Source organism: Prunus avium, chromosome 6 (assembly GCF_965620075.1).
Source record: "Prunus avium chromosome 6, drPruAviu1.hap1.1, whole genome shotgun sequence".
NCBI lineage: Eukaryota > Viridiplantae > Streptophyta > Magnoliopsida > Rosales > Rosaceae > Prunus > Prunus avium.
The window spans coordinates 22,024,112-22,050,125 of NC_142289.1; the positions used below are offsets into that span (position 1 = coordinate 22,024,112).

The window sequence follows — 26,014 nt, forward strand, 5'->3', positions numbered from 1 at the left end:
AATTTGGAACGAATTTCCTTTGAACTTGAATTGTCCAATTTCTTATACCTTTTGATTTCAGATCGAGCCCAAAACTTGGGCAACGTCATAATATGGTGGGAGGAGTCATTTGGTGAGTTTTGAGTGAAATCCAATCGCTAGAAGTACGGAATACCCCAACCACTCCAATTAGGAACGAACTCCCGTTGAACTTCAATTGTTCAATTTCTTACACCTTTTGATTTCGGATCGAGCCCAAAACTTGTGCAACAACATAATATGGTGGGAGGAGTCATTTGGTGTGTTTCGAGTGAAATCCAATCACTAGAACTATGAATTACCCCAACCACTCCAATCAGGAACGAACTGCCGTTGAACTTGAATTGTCCAATTTCTTACACCTATTGATTTCAGATCGAGCCCAAAACTTGGGTAAAAACATAATATGGTGGGAGGAGTCATTTGGTCTGTTTTGAGTGAAATCCAATCGCTAGAACTATGAATTACCCCATCCACTCCAATTTAGGACGAACTGCCTTTGAACTTGAATTGTTCAATTTCTTACACCTCTTGATTTCAGATCGAGCCCAAAACTTGGGCAATATCATAATATGGTGGGAGGAGTCATTTGGTGTGTTTTGAGTGAAATCCAATCGCTAGAACTATGAATTTCCCCAACCACTCCAATTAGCAACCATACAAAATTCGTCGCGCAAAGTCACTTTGCGCAACAAATATTAATCATCGTCGCTCAAAGGCTTACGCGACTCAATTTTGCGCAACGAAAAAAAAATCGTCGCACAAAGTCACTTTGCACGACAACAAAGCATCGTCGCGAAAAGTAACTTCGGTGCACAGAGTTTTGTACGACGAATAGTGATTCGTCTCGCAAAGTATTTACAAAAATAAATAAATAAAAAATTATTTTTAAAAATTTTTGGATGCAGGCGTGACGAAATAATAATCTTCGTCTCGCAAAGTCTTTACTAAAATTAAAAAAATTTTGGATGACTTTGCGCGACGACAAAATAATCTTCGTCTCGCAAAGTCTATACAAAAATAAATAAAAGAAAAAAATTATTTTGTTAGAAAAATATATTATTGTAGTTCGGATTGGGTTTTTGTTAGAAAATATATATTTTAAATTGACGATCGAATTGGTTCATTGTATTCATTTAGGGTCAAGGAATGTAGCTGTAAAAAATCATCAAAATCGAAATTAAAATGACCGTTAAATCGGGATTTTTCGTTTATAACCGTCGAAAAGTTTTGTCCTATTACTTGATCTCTGAATGTTTATTTTTTCCGATTTTTGGGGTATACGATCTCGAAGTATAAACAAACAAGTTTGACGGTTGGATCGTTGAAACTGGTTTCATAGAATACATATGCCATTAAAACAATATATTCACTAACAATTAAGAGTTCATTTATACTTTTGTTAAATATAACATAAGATTTTATGGTATCCACTAGTGTAAATATTTTAAATTGACGATCGAAGTGATTCATTGTATTCATATATGGTCAAGGAGTGTAGCTGTGAAAAATCATCAAAATTAGAGTTGAAATAACCGTTAAATCGTGATTTTTCGTTTATAACCGTCGAAAAGTTTTGTCCTATTACTTAATCTCTGAATGTTTATTTTTTTTTATTTTTGGCATATATGATCTCGAAGTATAAACTAACAAATTTGACGGTTGGATCGTTGAAACTAGTTTCGTAGAATGCGTATGCCATGAAAACAATATATTCACTAACAAATAAGAGTTTATTTATACTTTTATTAAATATAACATAAGATTTTGTGGTATCTACTAGTGTAAATATTTTAAATTGACGATCGAATGCAATCATTGTATTCATATAGGGTCAAGGAGTGTAGCTGTAAAAAATCATCAAAATCAGAGTTGAAATAACCGTTAAATCGTGATTTTTCGTTTATAACCGTCGAAAAGTTTTGTGCTATTACTTAATCTCTGAATGTTTATTTTTTACGATTTTTGGCATATATGATCTCGAAGTGTAAACAAACAAATTTGACGGTTGGATCATTGAAACTAGTTTTGTAGAATGCGTATGCCATGAAAACAATATATTCACTAACAAATAAGAGTTTATTTATACTTTTATTAAATATAACATAATATGTTGTGGTATCTACTAGTGTAAATATTTTAAATTGACGATCGAATGCAGTCATTGTATTCATATCGGGTCAAGGAGTGTAGTTGTAAAAAATCATCAAAATCAGGGTTGAAATAACTGTTAAATCATGATTTTTCGTTTATAACCGTCGAAATGTTTTGTCCCATTAATTGATCTCTTAATGTTTATTTTTTCTGAATTTTGGTGTATATGATCTCGAAGTATAAACAAACAAGTTTGACGGTTGGATCGTTTAGTAGCTTTAAATTTATTTATTTTCTACGTATAGCACTTAAGAAATTGAATAGTATATGTATTTATTATTAGCTTTAAATATTTTTTAAGACTTTGCGCGACCAATTAGTATTTCGTCGCGCAAAGTATACTCTCAAAATTTGGGCATGTGCCAAAAATGGGAATTTTTTTTTAAAAAATTTTTTTGACTTTGCGCGACCAATATATAATTATTCGTCGCGCACAGTATACTCTAAAAATTTGGTGGGCACCAAAAATGGGATTTTTTTTAAAAACAAATTTCGACTTTGCGCGACCAATATATAAATATTCGTCGCGCAAAGTGTACTCCAAAAATTTGGCAGGCACCAAAAATGGGATTTTTTTTAAAAAAAATTTCGACTTTGCGCGACCAATATATAAATATTCGTCGCGCAAAGTATACTCTAAAAATTTGGCGGGCACCAAAATGGGATGCGGGAATATTTTGGTCGCGCAAAAATTCGTCGCCCAAAACTGAAAAAATTTGGCGGGCACCGAAAATGGGAATTTTTTTTTAAAATTTTTTAAACACTTTGCGCGACCAATATATTGTTTCGTCGCGCAAAGTGATACGTTCTTTAAAAGCAAAATAACTCGTCCACCATTTTTTCAATGTCTTCTAAATCCTACCATTTCTCTCTCTTTCCCACTCCCCAAATCCTACCATTTCTCTCACACTCACTCCTCTCACTTAATCTCTCATCTCTCTCTTCACTATCTCTCTCTCTCTCACTCACTCTCTCATCTCTCTTTTCATCATCTCTCACTCTCACTCACTCTCTCATCTCTCTCTCTCACTATCTTCTCTAATTCTCTCACACTCACTTCTCTGTAAATTTTAATTTTTTTTCATTAATATGTGTTTTTGGAGTTAGTTTTGAGTTTATGCCAATTATTTTTCATTATTTTATGTTATTGTTTTGTTATTTGACAATATTTGTTTTTTTTTTGTAGGGAATTGTTGAGGCTTTGATGGCTAAAGTTGAGGATTTGATATAAGATGCTTGTAGATTTTATTATTGTACTTTGTTAATTTAAGTGTACATTTTGAATATTATGTATATTGGATAATTTGACCACTGTTTTTCTTATGTAATTTTATTTTGAATATGTCAATTTAAATTAAAGTAATTAAGAAAAATAAAATCATACAATTAAATTAAATTTTAAAAAATTAATATAATGAAATTGATATAAGAGAAATAATAATAAAAAATGTCAAAAACCTTGCGTGACAAAATATTTCGTCGCGCAAATTATTAAATTAGTTTATTTTAGTTTAAAATTTTCAAAAAATTAAAATTAAAAAAAATGAATGTTTCGTCGCGCAAAGAAGATATTATTCGTCGCACAAAGTAGATAATATTCGTCGCGTAAAGTAATTAATATTCGTCGCGCAAAGTTGTTATTGTCCGTCGCGCGAAGTAATTAATATTCATCGCGCAAAGTTGTTATTTTCGTCGCGCAAAGTCGTCATGATTCGTCGCACAAGTTGTTATCCTTCGTCGCGCAAACCCTTTCTTTACGAGTTTGGCGCGACAGAACTTGCGCGACCAAAATTTCGTCGCTCAAAAAATTTTCCTTTGCGCGACCAAAAATCATTCATCGCGCAAAGTGTTTTTTGTAGTAGTGTACACCTATTGATTTCGGATCGAGCCCAAAACTTGGGCAACATCATAATATGGTGGGAGGAGTCATTTGGTGTGTTTTGAGTGAAATCCAATCGCTAGAACTATGAATTACCCCAACCAGTCCAATTTGGAACGAGCTGCCATTGAACTTGAATTGTCCAATTTCTTACACCTATTGATTTTGGATCGAGCCCAAAACTTGGGCAACACCAAAATACGGTGGGAGGAGTCATTTGGTTAAGTTTGAGTGAAATCCAATCGCTAGAAGTAAGGAATACACCAACCACTCCAATTACGAACGAACTACCGTTGAACTTGAATTGTCCAATTTCTTACAACTATTGATATCGGATCGAAACCAAAACTTGGGCAACAGCGTAATATTGTGGGAGGAGTCATTTGGGGAGTTTTTAGTGAAATCCAATCGCTAGAAGTATGGAATACACCAACCACTCCAATTAGGAATGAACTGCCGTTGAACTTCAATTGTCCAATTTGTTACACATATTGATTTCGGATCGAGCCCAAAACTTGGGCAACACCACAATATGGTGGGAGGAGTCAGTTGCTGTGTTTTGAGTGAAATCCAATCGCTAGAACTATGAATTACCCCAACCACACCAATTTGGAACGAACTGCCTTTGAACTTGAACTGTCCAATTTCTTACACCTATTGGCTTCGGATCGAACCCAAAACTTGGGCAACATCATAATATGGTGGGAGGAGTCATTTGGTGAGTTTTGAGTGAAATCAAATCGCTAGAACTATGAATTACCCCAACCTCTCCAATTTGGAACGAACTGCCTCTGAACTTAAGTTGTCCAATTTCTTACACCTATTAGTTTCGGATCGAGCCCAAAACTTGGGAAACCTCAGAATACGGTGGGAGGAGTCATTTGGTTAAGTTTAAGTGAAATCCGATCTCTAGAACATCCCAATACACCAACCACTAAAATTAGGAACGACCTTCCTTTGAACTTGAACTGTCCAATTTCTTACAGCTATTGATTTCGGATCGAGCTCAAAACTTGGGCAACAACATAATATGGTAGGAGGAGTCAGTTGGTATGTTTTGAGTGAAATTCAATCGCTAGAACTATGAATTACCCCAACCTGTCCAATTTGGAACGAACTGCCTTTGAACTTGAATTGTCCAATTTCTTATACCTATTGATTTCAGATCGAGCCCAACACTTGGGCAACATCGTAATATGGTGGGAGGAGTCATTTGGTCAGTTTTGAGTGAAATCCAATCGCTAGAAGTATGGAATACACCAACGACTCCAATTAGGAACGAACTCCCGTTCAACTTGAATTGTCCAATTTCTTACACCTATTGATTTCGGATCGAGCCCAAAACTTGGGCAACCACATAATATGGTGGGAGGAGTCATTTGGTGTGTTTTGAGTGAAATTCAATCAATAGAACTATGAATTACCCCAACTTGTCCAATTTGGAACGAACTGCCTTTGAACTTGAATTATCCAATTTCTTATACCTATTGATTTCAGATCGAGCGCAAAACTTGGGCAACATCATAATATGGTGGGAGGAGTCATTGGGTGAGTTTTGAGTGAAATCCAATCGCTAGACGTACGGAATAAACCAACCACTCCAATTAGGAACGACCTGCCGTTGAACTTAAATTGTCCAATTTCTTACAGCTATTGATTTCGGATCGAGCCCAAAACTTGGACAACAACATAATATGGTGGGAGGAGTCATTTGGTGAGTTTTGAGTGAAATCCAATCGCTAGAACTACGGAATACACCAACCACTCCAATTATGAACGAACTGCCGTTGAACTTGATTTGTCCAATTTCTTACACCTATTGATATCGGATCGAGACCAAAACTTGGGCAACATCATAATATTGTGGGAGGAGTCGTTTGGTGAGTTTTGAGTGAAATCCAATCGCTAGAAGTATGGAATACCCCAACCACTCCAATTAGGAACGAACAGCCGTTGAACTTGAATTGTCCAATTTCTTACACCTATTCATTTCGGATCGTGCCCAAAACTTGGGCAACACCATAATATGGTGGGAGGAGTCATTTGGTGTGTTTTGAGTGAAATCCAATCGCTAGAACTATGAATTGCCCCAACCACTCCAATTTGGAACGAACTGCCTTTGAACTTGAACTGTCCAATTTTTTACACCTATTGACTTCGGATCGAACCCAAAACTTGGGCAACATCGTAATATGGGGGGAGGAGTCTTTTGGTGAGTTTTGAGTGAAATCCAATCGCTAGAACTATGAATTACCCCAACCACTCCAATTTGGAACGAACTGCCTTTGAACTTGAGTTGTCTAATTTTTTATACCTATTGACTTCGTATCGAACCCAAACCTTGGGCAACATTATAATATGGTGGGGAGGGGTCATTTGGTGATTTTGGAGTGAAATCCAATCGCTAGAAGTACGAATTACCCCAACCACTCCAATTTGGAACGAACTGCCTTTGAACTTGAGTTGTCCAATTTCTTACACCTATTGATTTCGTATCGAGCCCAAAACTTGGGCAACCTCAGAATACGGTGGGAGTAGTCATTTGGTTAAGTTTAAATGAAATCCGATCTCTAGAACATCCCAATACACCAACCACTCCAATTATCAATGAACTTCCTTTGAACTTGAACTGTCCAATTTCTTGCACCGATTGACTTCGGATCGAACCCAAAACTTGGGCAACAACATAATATGGTGGGAGGAGTCATGTGGTGTGTTTTGAGTGAAATCCAATCGCTAGAACTATGAATTGCCCCAACCACTCCAATTTGGAAGGAACTGCCTTTGAACTTGAACTGTCCAATTTTTTACACCTATTGACTTCGGATCGAACCCAAAACTTGGGCAACATCATAATCTGGGGGGAGGAGTCATTTGGTGAGTTTTGAGTGAAATCCAATCGCTAGAACTATGAATTACCCCAACCACTCCAATTTGGAACGAACTGCCTTTGAACATGAGTTGTCGAATTTCTTACACCTATTGCTTTCGTATCGAGCCCAAAACTTGGGCAACCTCAGAATACGGTGGGAGTAGTCATTTGGTTAAGTTTAAGTGAAATCCGATCTCTAGAACATCCCAATACACCAACCACTCCAATTATCAATGAACTTCCTTTGAACTGGAACTGTCCAATTTCTGGCACCTATTGACTTCGGATCGAACCCAAAACTTGGGCAACAACATAATATGGTGCGAGGAGTCATTTGGTGTGTTTTGAGTGAAATCCAATCGCTAGAACTATGAATTACCCCAACCCCTCCAAATTGGAACGAACTGCCTTTGAACTTGAATTGTCCAATTTCTTACACCTATTGATTTCGGATCGAGCCCTAAACTTGGGCAACATCATAATATGGTTGGAGGAGCCATTTGGTGTGTTTTGAGTGAAATCCAATCGCTAGAAGTATGGAATACACCAGCCACTCCAATTTGGAACGAACTGCCTTTGAATTTAAATTGTCCAATTTCTTACACCTATTAATTTCGGATCGAGCCCACAACTTGGGCAACACCATAATATGGTGGGAGGAGTCATTTGGTGTGTTTTGAGGGAAATCCAATCGCTAGAACTATGAATTACCCCAACCAGTCGAATTTTGAACGAACTGCCTTTGAACTTGAATTGTCCAATTTCTTACACCAATTGATTTCGGATCGAGCCCAAAACTTGGACAACACCACAATATGGTGGGAGGAGTCCTTTGGTGTGTTTTCAGTGAAATCCAATCGCTAGAAGTACAGAATACACCAACCAGTCCTACTAGGAACGAACTGCCGTTGAACTTGAATTGTCCAATCTCATACACCTAGTGATTTCGGATCGAGCCCAAAACTTGGGCAACATCATAATATGGTGGGAGGAGTCATTTCGTTTGTTTTGAGTGAAATCCAATCCCTAGAACTATGAATTACCCCAACCAAAACAATTTGGAACGAACTGCCGTTGAACTTGAACTGTCCAGTTTCTAACACCTATTGATTTCGGATCGAGCCAAAAACATGGGCAACGCCATAATATGTTGGGAGGAGTCAATTGGTGAGTTTGGAGTGAAATCCAATCGCTAGAAGTACGGAATACACCAGCCACTCCAATTTGGATCGAACTGCCTTCGAATTTGAATTGTCCAATGTCTTACACCTATTGATTTCGGATCGAGCCCAAAACTTGGGCAACATCATAATATGGTGGGAGGAGTGATTTGGTGTGTTTTCAGTGAAATCCAATCGCTAGAACTACGGAATACACCAACCACTCCAATTAGGAACGAACAGCCGTTGAACTTGAATTGTCCAATTTCTTACACCTATTAATTTCGGATCGAGCCCAAAACTTGGGCAACGCCATAATATGGTGGGAGGAGTCATTTGGTGTGTTCTGAGGGAAATCCAATCGCTAGAACTATGAATTACCCCAACCAGTCCAATTTGGAACGAACTGCCTTTGAACTTGAATTGTCCAATTTCTTACACCAATTGATTTCGGATCGAGCCCAAAACTTGGGCAACACCATAATATGGTGGGAGGAGTCCTTTGGTGTGTTTTCAGTGAAATCCAATCGCTAGAAGTACAGAATACACCAACCAGTCCTACTAGGAACGAACTGCCGTTGAACTTGAATTGTCCAATCTCATACACCTATTGATTTCGGATCGAGCCCAAAACTTGGGCAACATCATAATATGGTGGGAGGAGTCATTTCGTTTGTTTTGAGTGAAATCCAATCGCTAGAACTATGAATTACCCCAACCAAAACAATTTGGAACGAACTGCCGTTGAACTTGAATTGTCCAATTTCTAACACCTATTGATTTCGGATCGAGCCAAAAACATGGGCAACCCCATAATATGTTGGGAGGAGTCAATTGGTGAGTTTTGAGTGAAATCCAATCGCTAGAAGTACGGAATACACCAGCCACTCCAATTTGGATCGAACTGCCTTCGAATTTGAATTCTCCAATTTCTTACACCTATTGATTTCGGATCGAGCCCAAAACTTGGGCAACATCATAATATGGTGGGAGGAGTGATTTGGTGTGTTTTCAGTGAAATCCAATCGCTAGAAGTACGGAATACACCAACCACTCCAATTAGGAACGAACAGCCGTTGAACTTGAATTGTCCAATTTCTTACACCTATTAATTTCGGATCGAGCCCAAAACTTGGGAAACACCATAATATGGTGGGAGTCATTTGGTGTGTTTTGAGGGAAATCCAATCGCTAGAACTTTGAATTACCCCAACCAGTCCAATTTGGAACGAACTGCCTTTGAACTTGAATTCTCCAATTTCTTACACAAATTCATTTCGGATCGAGCCCAAAACTTGGGCAACACCACAATATGGTGGGAGGAGTCCTTCGGTGTGTTTTCAGTGAAATCCAATCGCTAGAAGTACAGAATACACCAACCAGTCCTACTAGGAACGAACTGCCGTTGAACTTGAATTGTCCAATTTCATACACCTATTGATTTCGGATCGAGCCCAAAACTTGGGCAACACCATAATATGGTCGAAGGATTCATTTGGCGTGTTTTCAGTGAAATCCAATCGCTAGAAGTACGAAATACAACAACCACTCCAATTAGGAACGAACTGCCTTTGAAAATGAAATGTCCAATTTCATACACATATTGATTTCGGATTGAGCCAAAAACTTGGGCAACACCATAATATGGTGGGAGGAGTCATTTGGTATGTTTTGAGTGAAATCCAATCGCCAGAAGTATGGAATACCCCAACCATTCCAATTTGGAACGAACTGCCTTTGAACTTGAATTGTCCAATTTCTTACACCTATTGATTTCGGATCGAGCCCAAAACTTGGGCAACATCATAATGTGGTGGGAGGAGTCGTTTGGTGCGTTTTGAGTGAAATCCAATCGCTACAAGTACGGAATACAACAACCACTCCAATTAGGAACGAACTGCCGTTGAACTTGAATTGTCCAATTTCTTACACCTATTGATTTCGGATCGAGCCCAAAACTTGGGCAACACCACAATATGGTGGGAGGAGTCATTTGGTGTGTTTTGAGTGAAATCCAATCGCTAGAACTATGAATTACCCCAACCAGTCCAATTTGGAACGAACTTCCTTTGAACTTGAATTGTCCAATTTCTTACACCTATTGATTTCGGATCGAGCCCAAAACTTGGGCAACATCATAATATGGTGTGAGGAGTTATTTGGTGCATTTTTTAGTCAAATCCAATCACTAGAAGTACGGAATACACCAACCACTCCAATTAGGAACGAACTGCCGTTGAACTTGAATTGTCCAATTTCTTACACCTACTGATTTCGAATCGAGCCCAAAACTTGTGCTACATCATAATATGGTGGGAGGAGTCATTTGGAGTGTTTTCAGTGAAATCCAATCGCTTGAAGTACGGAATACACCGACCAGTCATATTAGGAACGAACTGCCGTTGAACTTGAATTGTCTAATTACATACACCTATAAATTTCGGATCGAGCCCAAAACTTGGGCGACACCATAATATGGTCGGAGGAGTCATTTGGTGTGTTTTCAGTGAAATCCAATCGCTAGAAGTACGGAATACACCAACCACTCCAATTAGGAACGAACTGCCGTTGAACTTGAATTGTCCAATTTCTTACACCTGTTGATTTCGGATCGAGGCCAAAACTTGGGCAACATCATAATACGGTGGGAGGAGTCATTTGGTGCGTTTTGGGTGAAATCCAATCGCTAGAAGTACAGAATACACCAACGACTCCAATTAGGAACGAACTGCCGTTAAACTTGAATTGTCCAATTTCGTACACCTTTTGATTTCGGATCGAGCCAAAAACTTGGGCAACACCATAAAATGGTGGGAGGAGTCATTTGGTGAGTTTTGAGTGAAATCCAATCGCTAGAAGTATGGAATTGACCAACCATTCCAATTTGGAACGAACTGCCTTTGAACTTGAATTGTCGAATTTCTTACACGTATTGATTTCGGATCGAGCCCAAAACTTGGGCAAGTTCATAATGTGGTGGGAGGAGACATTTGGTGCGTTTTGAGTGAAATCCAATCGCTAGAAGTGCGGAATACACCAACCACTCCAATTAGGAACGAACTGCCGTTGAACTTGAATTGTCCAATTTCTTCCACCTATTGATTTCAGATCGGGTCCAAAACTTGGGCAACACCATAATATGGTGGGGGGAGTCATTTGGTGTGTTTTGAGTGAAATCCAATCGCTAGAACTATGAATTACCCCAATCACTCCAATTTGGAACAAACTGCCTTTGAACCTGAATTGTCCAATTTCTTACACCTATTGATTTCGGATCGAGCCAAAAACTTGGGCAACGCCTTAATTTGGTGGGAGGAGTCATTTGGTGCGTTTTGAGTGAAATCCAATCGCTAGAAGTATGGAATACACCAACCACTCCAATTTGGAACGAGTTGCCTTTGAACTAGAATTGTCCAATTTCTTACACCTACTTATTTCGGATTGAGCCCAAAACTTGGGCAACACCATAATATGGTGGGAGGAGTCATTTGGTGTGTTTTCAGTGAAATCCAATCGCTAGAAGTACGGAATACAACAACCACTTCAATTAGGAACGAACTGCCGTTGAACATGAAATGTCCAATTTATTGCTCGGCCGACCAGACAAGGGTTGCGGCCTTCTACGTGGTCGAATCAAGCGTCGACTACAACATATTGCTCGGCCGTGATTGGATCCACCAATCTGGGTGTATACCATCTTCCCTCTTCCAATTGTTATTCTTTTGGGACGGCCAGAGGGTGTCTATACACCCGGCCGACGAAAAACCTTTCGAGGCCAATGCCGTACAAGCTCGGATTTACGACGACGACGTTGGATGGGTTGTTCTCACCAGCCACGATGCAAACGGCCGACCAACCAGAACAACGGCCCAGAAAGTACTGGAATTAGGCGCCGAGAATGTCCGACAGGATTCGGCGCGCGAAGTATTGGTCGACCTCACCATCCTTTAGATGAAGGACAAGGCCACTAAAGAAGAAGGGGCAGCAGCCTTGAAGGATCTGCTAGAAAGGCTGCTGGAACATTGGGCGGAGGAATCTTTACGACCAAACTCACCAATCAACCTGATCGAATTCCTCCACGAATCAGACGAGACGGACGCTCTAACTTTGGACGACCTGGAAATGGCGCCCGCCGAGATGGAGGATGACTACCCTGAAGTCCAGGATCCTTTGTTAGAAATAAATGTAGGGTCGGAGGCCGAACCACGGCCTCTTTTTGTAAGCGATCTTTTGGATCCTAAGTTAGCGGCCGAGATCATCGGCCTGCTCCATGAATATAAAGATTGTTTTGCCTGGGATTATCACGAGATGCTTGGATTGCCGAGAAGTTTGGTCGAACTCGAATTAAGAATCAAGGATGGGTTCAGCTCGGGGTCAAGGAGGAAATTGAACGGCTCCTTAAAGCCGGCTTCATCCGGACGGCTCGGTACGTTGAGTGGCTGGCCAACATTGTGCCAGTTTTGAAGAGGACTGGGGCTTTAAGGGTTTGCACCGATTACCGAAATCTGAACCTCGCAACCCCCAAAGACGAATACCCCATGCCTATGTCAGACCTCCTGGTGGACGGAGCCGCAAAGCACGAACTATTATCTTTCATGGACGGCCATGCGGGTTACAACCAGATTTTCGTGGCCGAGGAGGATGTCCACAAAACGACATTTAGGTGTCCAGGAGCAATTGGAACCTATGAATGGGTAGTCATGCCGTTCGGCCTAAAGAATGCCGCACAACGTACCAGCGAGCTATGAACTTGATTTTCCACGACCTTATTGGCCGTACCGTCGAAGTCTACATCGACAACGTAGTTGTGAAGTCCCCATCCAGGGCCGACCACGTGGAACATCTCCGACAGGCTTTTGACCGAATGCGAGCACATGGCCTAAAAATGAACCCAAAGAAATGTGCTTTCGGCGTCACCGCCGGGAATTTCCTCGATTTCTTGGTTCACCAACGAGGAATCGAGGTAGATAAAAATAAGGCTACGGCCATTATGGCGGCCCCTCCGCCAAGGACTAAGAAGGAGCTCCAGTCCTTCCTCGGTAAGGTGAACTTTTTACGGCGTTTCATATCCAATCTGGCGGGGAAAATCCGGCCGTTGTCTCCCTTGCTCAAACTGAAAGACACAGAACCGTTCGTATGGGGGATAGAGCATCAAGCGGCCCTTGACGACATCAAGAAATATTTTTCCCAACCACCGGTCCTTATGCCGCCAAAAAGAGGGAAACCCTTGAGGCTTTACATTTCGGCTTCAGAGGGCTCTATCGGCTGTCTGTTGGCTCAGAACAACGAGTCTGGGTGAGAAGAAGCGGTGCATTATCTAAGCCGCACCCTGAACACGGCCGAACTAAACTATTCACCGATAGAGAAATTGTGCCTAGCGCTTTATTTCGCGGCCACCAAGCTGCGGCATTATATGCTTCCTTCGGTCGTTCAAATCATCTCCAGGACCGATCTCATCAAATATATGCTTACTCGGCCGATCATACGCGGCCGAATTGGGAAGTGGACAATGGCATTGTCCGAATTTACCTTTCAATATGTGGCTCAGAAGTCGGTCAAGGGTCAAGCGTTGGCCGATTTCTTGGCTCATCACCCGGCCCAGGGGCAAGAGGAGGAGTTGGAGGTCGAGATCGGTATGGCCCGCATGGAAAAGAATTATTGGACCATGCACTTCGACGGCTCCAGTACCGAGGCCAGGTCAGGGGCCAGAGTCGTGATCGAATCCCCTCAAGGGCAAAAATGGCAGTTCGCATTCCAACTCGATTTCAAATGCACCAATAATCAGGCCGAATACGAAGCACTCATCATTGGTCTCGAGATTTTGAAGGAAATGAAGGCAACCCGTGTTTTGGTCTACGGCGACTCTCAGCTGGTAATTAACCAACTGACTGGGGAATACCAATGCACGAGCGAGAATTTAGCCATGTATTATGTGACGGCCCTCAACACGGCCGATGGATTTTCTAGAATTTCCTTTGTTCATATACCGCGCGCTGAGAACGGCGAGGCCAATGAGATGGCCCAGGTAGCATCAGGTGTAAACATCCCGAACACCGACCACGACCGCGTGATAAGGATCGAGAGGCGTACCTTGCCAGCTTTGGCCGAACGTGGAATGGCAGCGCACGTGTCTTCGGCCGATATCACCGACGAGATCAACACGGCCGAAGTCGACTGGCGCTACCCCATAGTGAAATATTTGCGTAACCCTTCTGGCAGCCATGAGAGGACTACACGTTTCCGAGCTCGGTGTTATTTGATTTATCAGAACGAGCTGTATCGAAAGGGATCAGATGGTTTATTACTCCTATGTCCCAGCACCGAGGATATCAAGGTCATCATGACTGAATCCCAAGAAGGGATTTGTGGTGCTCACCAGTCTGGGGTCAAGATGAGGTGGTTGGTTCGGAGGCACGGCTATTACTGGCCGACCATTTTGAAAGATTGCATAGAATATGCGAAGAGATGTATCAAGTGTCAAATCTACGGCCCCATACAAAGGGTACCGGCCGAAGCCCTCCACCCGGTTACCAAACCATGGCCGTTCAGAGGGTGGGCCGTGGATATCATCGGCAAAATCCATCCAGCTGCGTCCAACCAACACGCGTGGATTTTGGTGGCGACCGACTATTTCACCAAATGGGTCGAGGCCGAGTCCTATCGGTCAATATCTAGCGCACATGTGGTCAAATTCTTTGAGAATCACATCGTTCACCGGTTCGGTATTCCAAAAACTATCACGGCCGATAACGGCCCGGTGTTCGCATCGGCCGAGACACGGGAATACACCGAGAAAATGGGGATCAAATTGATCCACTCAACACCTTACTACCCTCAATCTAACGGACAGGCCGAGGCAAGTAACAAAGTAATCAAAGGTATCCTTAAGAAGATGATCAAGGAAAAACCTAGGGTGTGGCACGACTTACTCCCCGAAGCTCTTTGGGCGTACCGAATCTCACAGCACTCGGCCACGGGCACATCTCCTTTCGCCTTAACCTACGGTCACGACGCCATCGTCCCAATGGAGTTAAAGGTTCGGTCTCTCCGTGTGGCCGAGCAGCCTGAACAAGAAAAGGGGGATTATGCACAAACCATGGGTCAGGAGTTGGAAGATTTGGAGCAATCTAGACTCGACGCTCATAACCTCATGCAGGCACAGAAGCAGGTTGCGGCGAGGGCTTACAATAAAAAGGTTAAGCAAAAAGCTTTCGCCAAAGGCGACCTAGTATGGCGAGCCGTGCTTCCTATTGGGACGAAGGACCCTCGGTTCGGCAAATTTTCGCCCAACTGGGAAGGGCCGTTCATCATCGAACGAATTCTTGGGCGGGGTGCATTTCAGTTAAGAGATAGAGATGGGGAGTGGCACAACCTGCCGATCAACGGCCAATATTTGAAGAAATATGCCCCGTCATTATGGGAGACGGCCATAAAAAAGTTATGAGATTTACAAATATCAAAAGTGGAGTATGCAACACGACAAAGACAAACTAAAGGAAATCATACTTCATTTTATTCATTTAGTTTAAAAAGGGGGACACGTTTACAAGGAAACGGCCAGGTCATGGCCGAGTACAAACACACATAAGAAAAATCACATCCTAAATCTACGCGCTTCGGCTCCGTAGTCTTCTTGCTAGGCAATCAGACGCTTTTTCCCCGAGGCAGGACCTCCGCCACCCATTTCGTCATCAGCCACGGCCAGCCTAAAGCCAGGGCTTCACTCCAGCCATGGTAAGTAGTCGCCATTCCGGCAGTGGCAGCGGCCGTCGTTCAGGCCGTGGTAGCGGCCATCACTCTAGACATGGTAAGCGGTCGTCATTCCGGTTATGGCAGGAGCCATCACTCCAGCCATGGTTAGGGCCGTCACTCCGGCCATGGATGTGACCAGGGTACTCAGCCACATAAATTCGGCCACGATGGGGTCATCATCCCAGGTCCTCTCGCCCTCATCAAACTACCAAGTCATCTGGACCAGGCCAAATTGCCAAGTCATGAGACTCAGGAGATATGGTTCCCTGGTTTTGAAGAGGCTGCAATGAGGATCATTAGGGCAGGTTGAAATAGGGGACGACGAAGCCCAGGAATCAAAGGAGGACTTCAGAATGATTAAAGCGAGAAGGAAGTTCACTAAATAATAAAAGAGTTTCAAATTTGGGGAAGAGGGCTGAGAAAACTGGGGAAAGTCAGTGTGAACCTTCGAAGAACATGAACTCACAGATTTTGGGAGTGTGAAAGAAAATGCGAAGGAGTTTGGGTTTTATACTGGTGCTGGAGTTCAAAACACAGAAGTATGATTCTCGAAAGATAAAATGGCCTGACAGCGCACTCAGAGCACGCGAAATTATGACGGAGACATGGCGGCCGACGTTTAGATTAGCAGGGCAAAATGATGGCTCGTGCGAATTAAGAGCGCGATGACGCGTCGAAAATCCAGAGGCCGTCGTTTCACTTGACGGGGCGAAGCGACGCCCTGGGCAATGATGGCCTACACGACGTGCTTGAGGCATTAAATGCGCCGACTGGCCTGCGCATTTAATGCCCCAGTTGTCAATCACTTCTGGAGGAATGCTAAAGGTCCATCCCTTGGATTTAAGGGGTCACACCACCATACTTCACGATCCCAAATGCCGATTAGACTACCCACTTGCTCTAATCAGGCTCCACCATGCGGATTTTCAGCTTCGAGTACTCCTCCAAGAACTCTTCCTATAAATACAAGGCTCGAGCTACTTTCAAAGGGTTCAAACACCAAACCAAAGCCTCCCACGGAGCAACTTATTTTTCCTGTAATGCACTTTCAATATCTTTACTTGCTTTCCTAGGAGTAGTGTTAGACTGTAAGGAAATTTCATTCATCAATATATCATACGACCCTTGATTTTCAAGGCGCCGGAGCACCATCCTTGTTGTTCGTTCACTCACCCCATATATCATACGACCGTCGCTCCCTGAGCAACGTGCCGGAGCACCGCCCTAAACCCACCACCAACACCATCACTCAACGGCCTTGTAGTTCAGGCCGTGAACCTAACAGCCGAGACTAGTTCCCCTCTTGGCTACAATGGTTTGATTAGAAGACGTGTTCAAATAGGCGAACCACTTAACCACTTAATCATTCTATCCCCATCAACCAACTCGACGCACGGCAGACCGTGCTGGCACGCCAGTGCACAACCGCACCGCACCCAAAAGCAGGAAACCGCGTGTCAACGCACATCCCCTCGGCCCGGAACTCCAGGCCGTGGGATTTGCGCGGCAGACAAATCCAATCGCTAGAAGTATGGAATACACCAAACATTCCAATTTGGAACGAACTGCCTTTGAACTTGAATTGTCCAATTTCTTACACCTATTGATTTCGGATAGATCCCAAAACTTGGGCAACATCATAATATGGTGCGAGGAGTTATTTGGTGCGTTTTGAGTGAAATCCAATCACTAGAAGTACGGAATACACCAACCACACCAAATAGGAACGAACTGCCGTTGAACTTGAATTGTCCAATTTCTTACACCTATTGATTTCGGATCGAGCCCAAAACTTGGGCAACAACATAAAATGGTGCGAGGAGTCATTTGGTGCGTTTTGAGTGAAATCCAATCACTAGAATTACGGAATACACCAACCACTCCAGTTAGGAACGAACTGCCGTTGAACTTGAATTGTCCAATTTCTTACACCTATTGATTTTGTATCGAGCCCAAAACGTGGGCAACACCATAATATGGTGGGAGGAGTCATTTGGTGTGTTTTTAATGAAATCCAATCGCTAGAACTATGAATTACCCCAACCACTCCAATTTGGAACGAACTACCATTGAACTTGAATTGTCCAATTTCTTTCACCTACTGATTTCGGATCGAGCCCAAAACTTGGGCAACACCATAATATGGTGGGAGGAGTCATTTGGTGTGTTTTGAGTGAAATCCAATCGCTAGAACGATGAATTGCCCCAACCAGTCCAATTTGGAAGGAACTGCCTTTGAGGGATCGAGCCCAAAACTTGGGCAACATCATAACGTGGTGGGATGAGTCATTTGGTGCGTTTTGAGTGAAATCGAATCGCTAGAAGTACGGAATACACCAACCACTCCAATTAGGAACGAACTGCCGTTGAACTTGAATTGTCCAATTTCTTACACCTATTGATTTTGGATCGTGCCCAAACTTGGGCAACACCATAATATGGTGGGAGGAGTCATTTGGTGTGTTTTGATTGAAATCCAAACGCTAGAACTATGAATTACCCCAACCACTCCAATTTGGAACAAACTCCCTTTGAACTTGAATTGTCCAATTTATTACACCTATTGATTTCGGATCGGGCCCAAAACTTGGGCAACATCATAATATAGTGGGAGAAGTCATTTGGTGAGTCTTGAGTGTAATCCAATCGCTAGAAGTATGGAATACACCAACCACTCCAAATTGGAAGGAACTGCCGTTGAACTTGAATTGTCCAATTTCTTACACCTATTCATTTCGGATCGAGCCCAAAACATGGGCAACACCATAATAGGTGGGAGGAGTCATTTGGTGTGTTTTGAGTGAAATCCAATTGCTAGAACTATGAATTACCCCAACCACTACAATTTGGAACGAACTGCTGTTGTACTTGAATTGTCCAATTTCTTTCACCTATTGATTTCGGATTGAGCCCAAAACTTGGGCAACATCATAATATGGTGGGACGAGTCATTTGGTGAGTTTTGAGTGAAATCCAATCGCTAGAAGTACGGAATACACCAACCACTCCAATTAGGAAGGAACTGCTGTTGAACCTGAATTGTCCAATTTCATACACCTATTGATTTCGCATCGTGCCAAAAACTTCGGCAACACCATAATATGGTGGGAGGAGCCATTTGTTGAGTTTTGAGTGAAATCCAATCGCTAGAAGTATGGAGTACACCAACCATTCCAATTTGAAACGAACTGCCTTTGAACTTGAATTGTCCAATTTCTTACACCTATCGATTTCGGATCGAGCCCAAAACTTGGGCAACACCATAATGTGGTGGGAGGAATCATTTGGTGCGTTTTGAGTGAAAACCAATCGCTAGAAGTGCGGAATACACCATCCAACCCAATTAGGAACGAACTGCCGTTGAACTTGAATTGTCCAATTTCTTACACCTATTGATTTCGGATCGAGCCAAAAACTTGGGCAACACCATAATATGGTGGGAGGAGTCATTTGGTGAGTTTTGAGTCAAATCCAATCGCTAGAAGTATGGAATAGACCAGCCATTCCAATTTGGAACAAACTGCCTTTGAACTTGAATTGCCCAATTTCTTACACCTATTCATTTCGGATCGAGCCCAAAACTTGGGCAACATCATAATGTGGTGGGAGGAGTCATTTGGTGAGTGTTGAGTGAAATCCAATCGCTAGAAGTATGGAATACATCAACCACTCCAATTTGGAACGAACTGTCGTAGAACTTGAATTGTCCAATTTCTTACACCTATTGATTTCGGATCGAGCCCAAAACTTGGGCAACACCATAATATGGTGGGAGGAGTCATTTGGTGTGTGTTGAGTGAAATTCAATCGCTAGAACTATGAATTACCCCAACCACTCCAATTTGGAACGAACTGCTGTTCAACTTGAATTGTCCAATTTCTTACACCTATTGATTTCGGAGCGAGCTAAAAACGTGGGCAACACCATAATATGGTGGTAGGAGTCATATGGAATACACCAACCACTCCAATTAAGAACGAAATGCCGTTGAACTTGAATTTTCCAATTTCTTACACCTATTGATTTCGGATCGAGCCCAAAACTTGGGTAACACCATAATATGGTGGGAGAAGTCATTTGGTGCGTTTTGAGTGAAATCCAATCGCTAGAAGTACGGAATACACCAACCACTCCAATTAGGAACGAACTACCGTTCAACTTGAATTGTCCAATTTCTTACACCTATTGATTTCGGATGGAGCCCAAAACTTGGGCAACACCATAATATGGTGGGAGGAGTCATTTGGTGAGTTTTGAGTCAAATCCAATCACTAGAAGTATGGAATACACCAGCCATTCCAATTTGGAACAAACTGCCTTTGAACTTGAATGGCCCAATTTCTTACACCTAATGATTTCGGATCGTGCCCAAAACTTGGGCAACACCATAATATGGTGGGAGGAGTCATTTGGTGTGTTTTGAGTGAAATCCAATCTCTAGAACTATGAATTACCCCAACCACTCCAATTTGGAACGAACTTCCTTTGAACTTGAATTGTCCAATTTCTTACACCTTTTGATTTCGGATCCGGCCCAAAAGTTGGGGAACATCATAATATGGTGGGAGGAGTCATTTGGTGCGGTTTGAGTGAATTCCAATCGCTAGAAGTATGGAAAACACCAACCACTCCAATTAGGAACGAACTGCCGTTGAACATGAATTGTCCAATTTCTTACACCTATTGATTTCGGATCGAGCCAAAAATTTGGGCAACACCATAATATGGTAGGAGGAGTCATTTGGAGAGTTTTGAGTGAAATCCAATCGCTAGAAGTATGGAATACACCAACCATTCCAATTAAGAACGAACTGCCATTGAACTTGAATTGTCCAATTTCTTACACCTATTGATTTCGGATCGAGGCCAAAACTTGGGCAACACCATAATATGGTGGGAGGAGTCATTTGGTGTGGTTTGAGTGAAATCCAATCGCTAGAAGTATGGAAAACACCAACCACTCCAATTAGGAACGAACTGCGTTGAACTTGAATTGTCCAATTTCTTACACCTATTGATTTCGGATGGAGCCCAAAACTTGGGCAACACCATAATATGGTGGGAGGAGTCATTTGGCATGTTTTGAGTGAAATCCAATCTTTATAAGTATGGAATACACCAACCACTCCAATTTGGAACGAACTGCCTTTGAACTTGAATTGTCCAATTTCTTACACCTATTAATTTCGGATCGAGCCCAAAACTTGGGCAATATCATAATTTGGTTGGAGGAGTCATTTGGTGCGTTTTGAGTGAAATCCAATCACTAGAAGTACGTAATACACCAACCAGTCCAATTAGGAACGAACTGCCGTTGAACTTGAATTGTCCAATTTCTTACACCCACTGATTTCGGATCGAGCCTAAAATTTGGGCAACACCATAATATGGGGGGAGGAGTCATTTGGTGTGTTTTCTGTGAAATCCAATCTCTAGAACTATGAATTACCCCAACCACTCCAATTTGGATCGAACTGCCTTTGAACTTGAATTGTCCAATTTAGTACACCTATTGAATTCGGAACGAGCCCAAAACTTGGCCAACATAATAATATGGTGGGAGGAGTCATTTGGTGTGTTTTGAGTGAAATCCAATCGCTAGAACTGTGAATTACCCAACCACTCGAATTAGGAACGAACTGCCGTTGAACTTGAAATGTCCAATTTCTTACACCTATTGATTTCGGATCGAGCCAAAAATTTGGGCAACACCATAATATGGTAGGAGGAGTCATTTGGAGAGTTTTGAGTGAAATCCAATCGCTAGAAGTATGGAATACACCAACCATTCCAATTAAGAACGAACTGCCATTGAACTTGAATTGTCCAACTTCTTACACATATTGATTTCGGATCGAGCCCGAAACTTGGGCAACATCATAATATGGTGGGAGGAGTCGTTTGGTGACTTTAGAGTGAAATCCAATCGCTAGAAGTACGGAATACATCAATTGTCCAATTTCTGACACCTATTGATTCGGATCGAGCCCAAAACTTGGGCAACATCATTATATGGTGGGAGGAGTCCTTTGGTGAGTGTTGAGTGAAATCCAATCGCTAGAAGTATGGAATACACCAACCACTCCAATTTGGAACGAACTGCAGTTGAACTTGAATTGTCCAATTTCTTACGCCTATTGATTTCGGATCGAGCCCAAAACTTGGGGAACACCATAATATGGTGGGAGGAGTCCTTTGGGGCGTTTTCAGTGAAATTCAACCGCTATAAGTACGGAATACACCAACCACTCCAATTAGGAACGAACTGCCGTTGAACTTGAATTGTTCAATTTCATACACCTATTGATTTTGGATCGAGCCAAAAACTTGGGCAACACCATAATATGGTGGGAGGAGTCATTCGGTGAGTGTTGAGTGAAATCCAATCGCTAGAAGTATGGAATACATCAACCACTCCAATTTGGAACGAACTGTCGTAGAACTTGAATTGTCCAATTTCTTACACCTATTGATTTCGGATCGAGCCCAAAACTTGGGAACACCATAATATGGTGGGAGGAGTCATTTGGGGCGTTTTCAGTGAAATTCAATCGCTATAAGTACGGAATACACCAACCACTCCAATTAGGAATGAACTGCCTTTGAACTTGAATTGTTCAATTTCATACACCTATTGATTTTGGATCGAGCCAAAAACTTGGGCAACACCATAATATGGTGGGAGGAGTCATTCGGTGAGTTTTGAGAGAAATCCAATCGCTAGAAGTATGGAATACACCAACCATTCCAATTTGGAACGAACTGCCTTTGAACTTAAATTGTCCAATTTCTTACACCTATTTATTTCGGATCGAGCCGAAAACTTGGGCAACACCATAATATGGTGCGAGGAGTCATTTGGTGTGTTTTGAGTGAAATCGAATCGCTAGAACTATGAATTACCCCGACCACTCCAATTTGGAACGAACTGCCGTCGAACTTGAATTGTCCAATTTCTTTCACCTATTCATTTCGGATCTAGCCCAAAACTTGGGCAACATCATAATATGCTGGGAGGAGTCATTTGGTGAGTTTTGAGTGAAATCCAATCGCTAGAAGTGTGGAATACACCTACCACTCCAATTTGGAACGAACTTCCTTTGAACTTGAAGGGCCCAATTTCTTACACCTAATGATTTCGGCTCGAGCCCAAAACTTGGGCAACACCATTATATGGTGGGAGGAGTCATTTGGTGTGTTTTGAGTGAAATCCAATCTCTAGAACTATGAATTACCCCAACCACTCCAATTTGGAACGAACTTCCTTTGAACTTCAATTGTCCAATTTCTTACACCTTTTGATTTCGGATCCGGCCCAAAAGTTGGGGAACATCATAATATGGTGGGAGGAGTCATTTGGTGAGTTTTGATTGAAATCCAACCGCTAGAAGAATGGAATACACCAACCACTCCAATTAGGAACGAACTACCGTCGAACTTGAATTATACAATTTCTTACACCTTTTGATATCGGATCAAGCCCAAAACTTGGGCAACACCATAATATGGTGGGAGGAGTCATTTGGTGTGTTTTTAGTGAAATCCAATCACTAGAACTATGAATTACCCCAACCACTCCAATTTGGAACGAACTGCCTATGAATTTGAATTGTCCAATTTCTTAGACCTATTGATTTCGGATCGAGTCCAAAAGTTGGGCAACACCATAATATGGTGGGAGGAGTCATTTGGTGTGTTTTCAGTGATATCCAATCTCTAGAAGCACGGAATACACCAAGCACTCCAATTAGGAATGAACTGCCATTGAACTTGAATTGTCCAATTTCTTACACCTATTGATTTCGGATCGAGCCAAAAACTTGGGCAACACCATAATATGGTGGGAGGAGTCATTTGGTGTGTTTTGAGTGAAATCCAATCTCTAGAACTATGAATTACCCCAACCACTCGAATTTGGAACGAACTGCCTCTGAACTTGAATTGTCCAATTTCTTACACCTGTTGATTTCGGATCCGGCCCAAAACTAAGGGAACACCATAATATGGTGGGAGGAGTCATTTGGGGAGTTTTGACTGATATCCAATCGCTAGAAGTACGGAATACACCAACCACTCCAATTAGGAACAAACTGCCGTTGAACTTGAATTGTCCAATTTCTAACACCTATTGACTTCGGATCGAGCCCAAAACTTGGGCAACACCATAAGATGGTCGGAGGAGCCATTTGGTGAGTTTTGGGTGAAATCCAATCGCTAGAAGTATGGAATACACCAACCACTCTAATTTGGAACGAACAGCCTTTGAATTTGAATTGTCCAATTTCTTACACCTATTGATTTCGGATCGAGCCAAAAACTTGGGCAACACCATAATAAGGCGGGAGGAGTCATTTGGTGTGTTTTGAGTGAAATCCAATCTCTATAACTATGAATTACCCCAACCACTCGAATTTGGAACGAACTGCCTTTGAACTTGAGTTGTCCAATTTCTTACACCTGTTGATTTCGGATCCGGCCCAAAACTAGGGGAACACCATAATATGGTGGGAGGAGTGATTTGGGGAGTTTTGAGTGAAATCCAATCGCTAGAAGTGCGGAATACACCAACCACACCAATTAGGAACGAACTGTCGCGGAACTTGAAATGCCCAATTTCTTACACCAATAGATTTCGGATCGAGCCAAGAGCTTGGGCAACACCACAATATGGTGGTAGGAGTCATTTCGTGAGTTTTGAGTGAAATCCAATCTCTAGAAGTATGGGATACACCAACCATTCCAATTTGGAACGAACTGCCTTTGAACTTGAATTGTCCAATTTCTTACACCCATTGATTTCGGATCGAGCCCAAAACTTGGGCAACATCATAATATGGTGGGAGGAGACATTTGGTGCGTTTTGGGTGAAATCCAATCCCTAGAAGTACGGAATACACCAACCACTCCAATTAGGAACGAACTGCCGTTGGACATGAATTGTCCAATTTCTTACACCAATAGATTTCGGATCGAGCCAAAAATTTGGGCAACACCATAATATGGTAGGAGGAGTCATTTTGTGAGTTTTGAGTGAAATCCAATCGCTAGAAGTATGGAATTCACCAACCACTCCAATTTGGAATGAACTGCCTTTGAATTTGAATTGTCCAATTTCTTACACCTATTGGTTTCGGATTGAGCCCAAAACTTGCGCAACATCATAATATGGTGGGAGGAGTGATTTGGTGAGTTTTGAGTGAAATCCAATCGCCATAAGTATGGAATACAACAACCTTTCCAATTTGCAACGAACAGCCTTTGCACTTGAATTGTCCAATTTCTTACACCTATTGATTTCGGAACGAGCCCAAAACGTGGGCAACATCACAATATGGTGGGAGGAGTTATTTGGTGAGTTTTGAGTGAAATCCAATCACCAGAAGTACGGAATATACCAACCATTCCAATTAAGAACGAACTGTCGTTGAACTTGAATTGTCCAATTTCTTACACCTATTGATTTCGGATCGAGCCAAAAATTTGGGCAACACCATAACATGGTAGGAGGAGTCATTTGGTGAGTTTTGAGTGAAATCCAATCGCTAGAAGTATGGAATTCACCAACCACTCCAATTTGGAATGAACTGCCTTTGAATTTGAATTGTCCAATTTCTTACACCTATTGGTTTCGGATTGAGCCCAAAACTTGGGCAACACCATAATATGGTGGGAGGAGTCATTTGGTGCGTTTTGAGTGAAATCCAATCGCTAGAACTATGAATTATAACAACCACTCCAATTTGGAACGAACTGCCTTCGAAGAAGAATTGTCCAATTTCTTACACCTATTGATTTCGGATCGAGTCCAGAACTTGGGCAACATCATAATATGGTGGGAGGAGTTAGTTGGTGAGTTTGAGTGAAAACCAATCGCTAGAAGTATGGAATACACCAACCACTCCAATTAGGAACGAAATGCCGTTGAACTTGAATTGACCAATTTCTTACACCTATTGATTTCGGATCGAGCCCAAAACTTGGGCCACACCATAATATGGTAGGAGGAGTCATTTGGTGTGTTTTGAGTGAAATCCAATCGCTAGAAGTATGGAATTCACCAACCACTCCAATTTGGAATGAACTGCCTTTGAATTTGAATTGTCCAATTTCTTACACCTATTGGTTTCGGATTGAGCCCAAAACTTGGGCAACACCATAATATGGTGGGAGGAGTCATT

The 26,014-nt window shown here is 42.1% G+C and overlaps 1 protein-coding gene across 1 annotated transcript in view; it reads left to right on the forward strand.

The window, feature by feature from the left end:
• The first annotated feature begins 15,179 nt into the window (after positions 1-15,179).
• Positions 15,180-26,014, forward strand: part of LOC110767122 (E3 ubiquitin-protein ligase BIG BROTHER-like) — a 76,520-nt gene continuing 65,685 nt past the window's right edge. The window contains exon 1 of the mRNA XM_088254614.1: positions 15,180-15,311. Within this exon, the coding sequence (XP_088110740.1) occupies positions 15,180-15,311 (132 nt within the window). The remainder of the gene's footprint in view (positions 15,312-26,014) is intronic.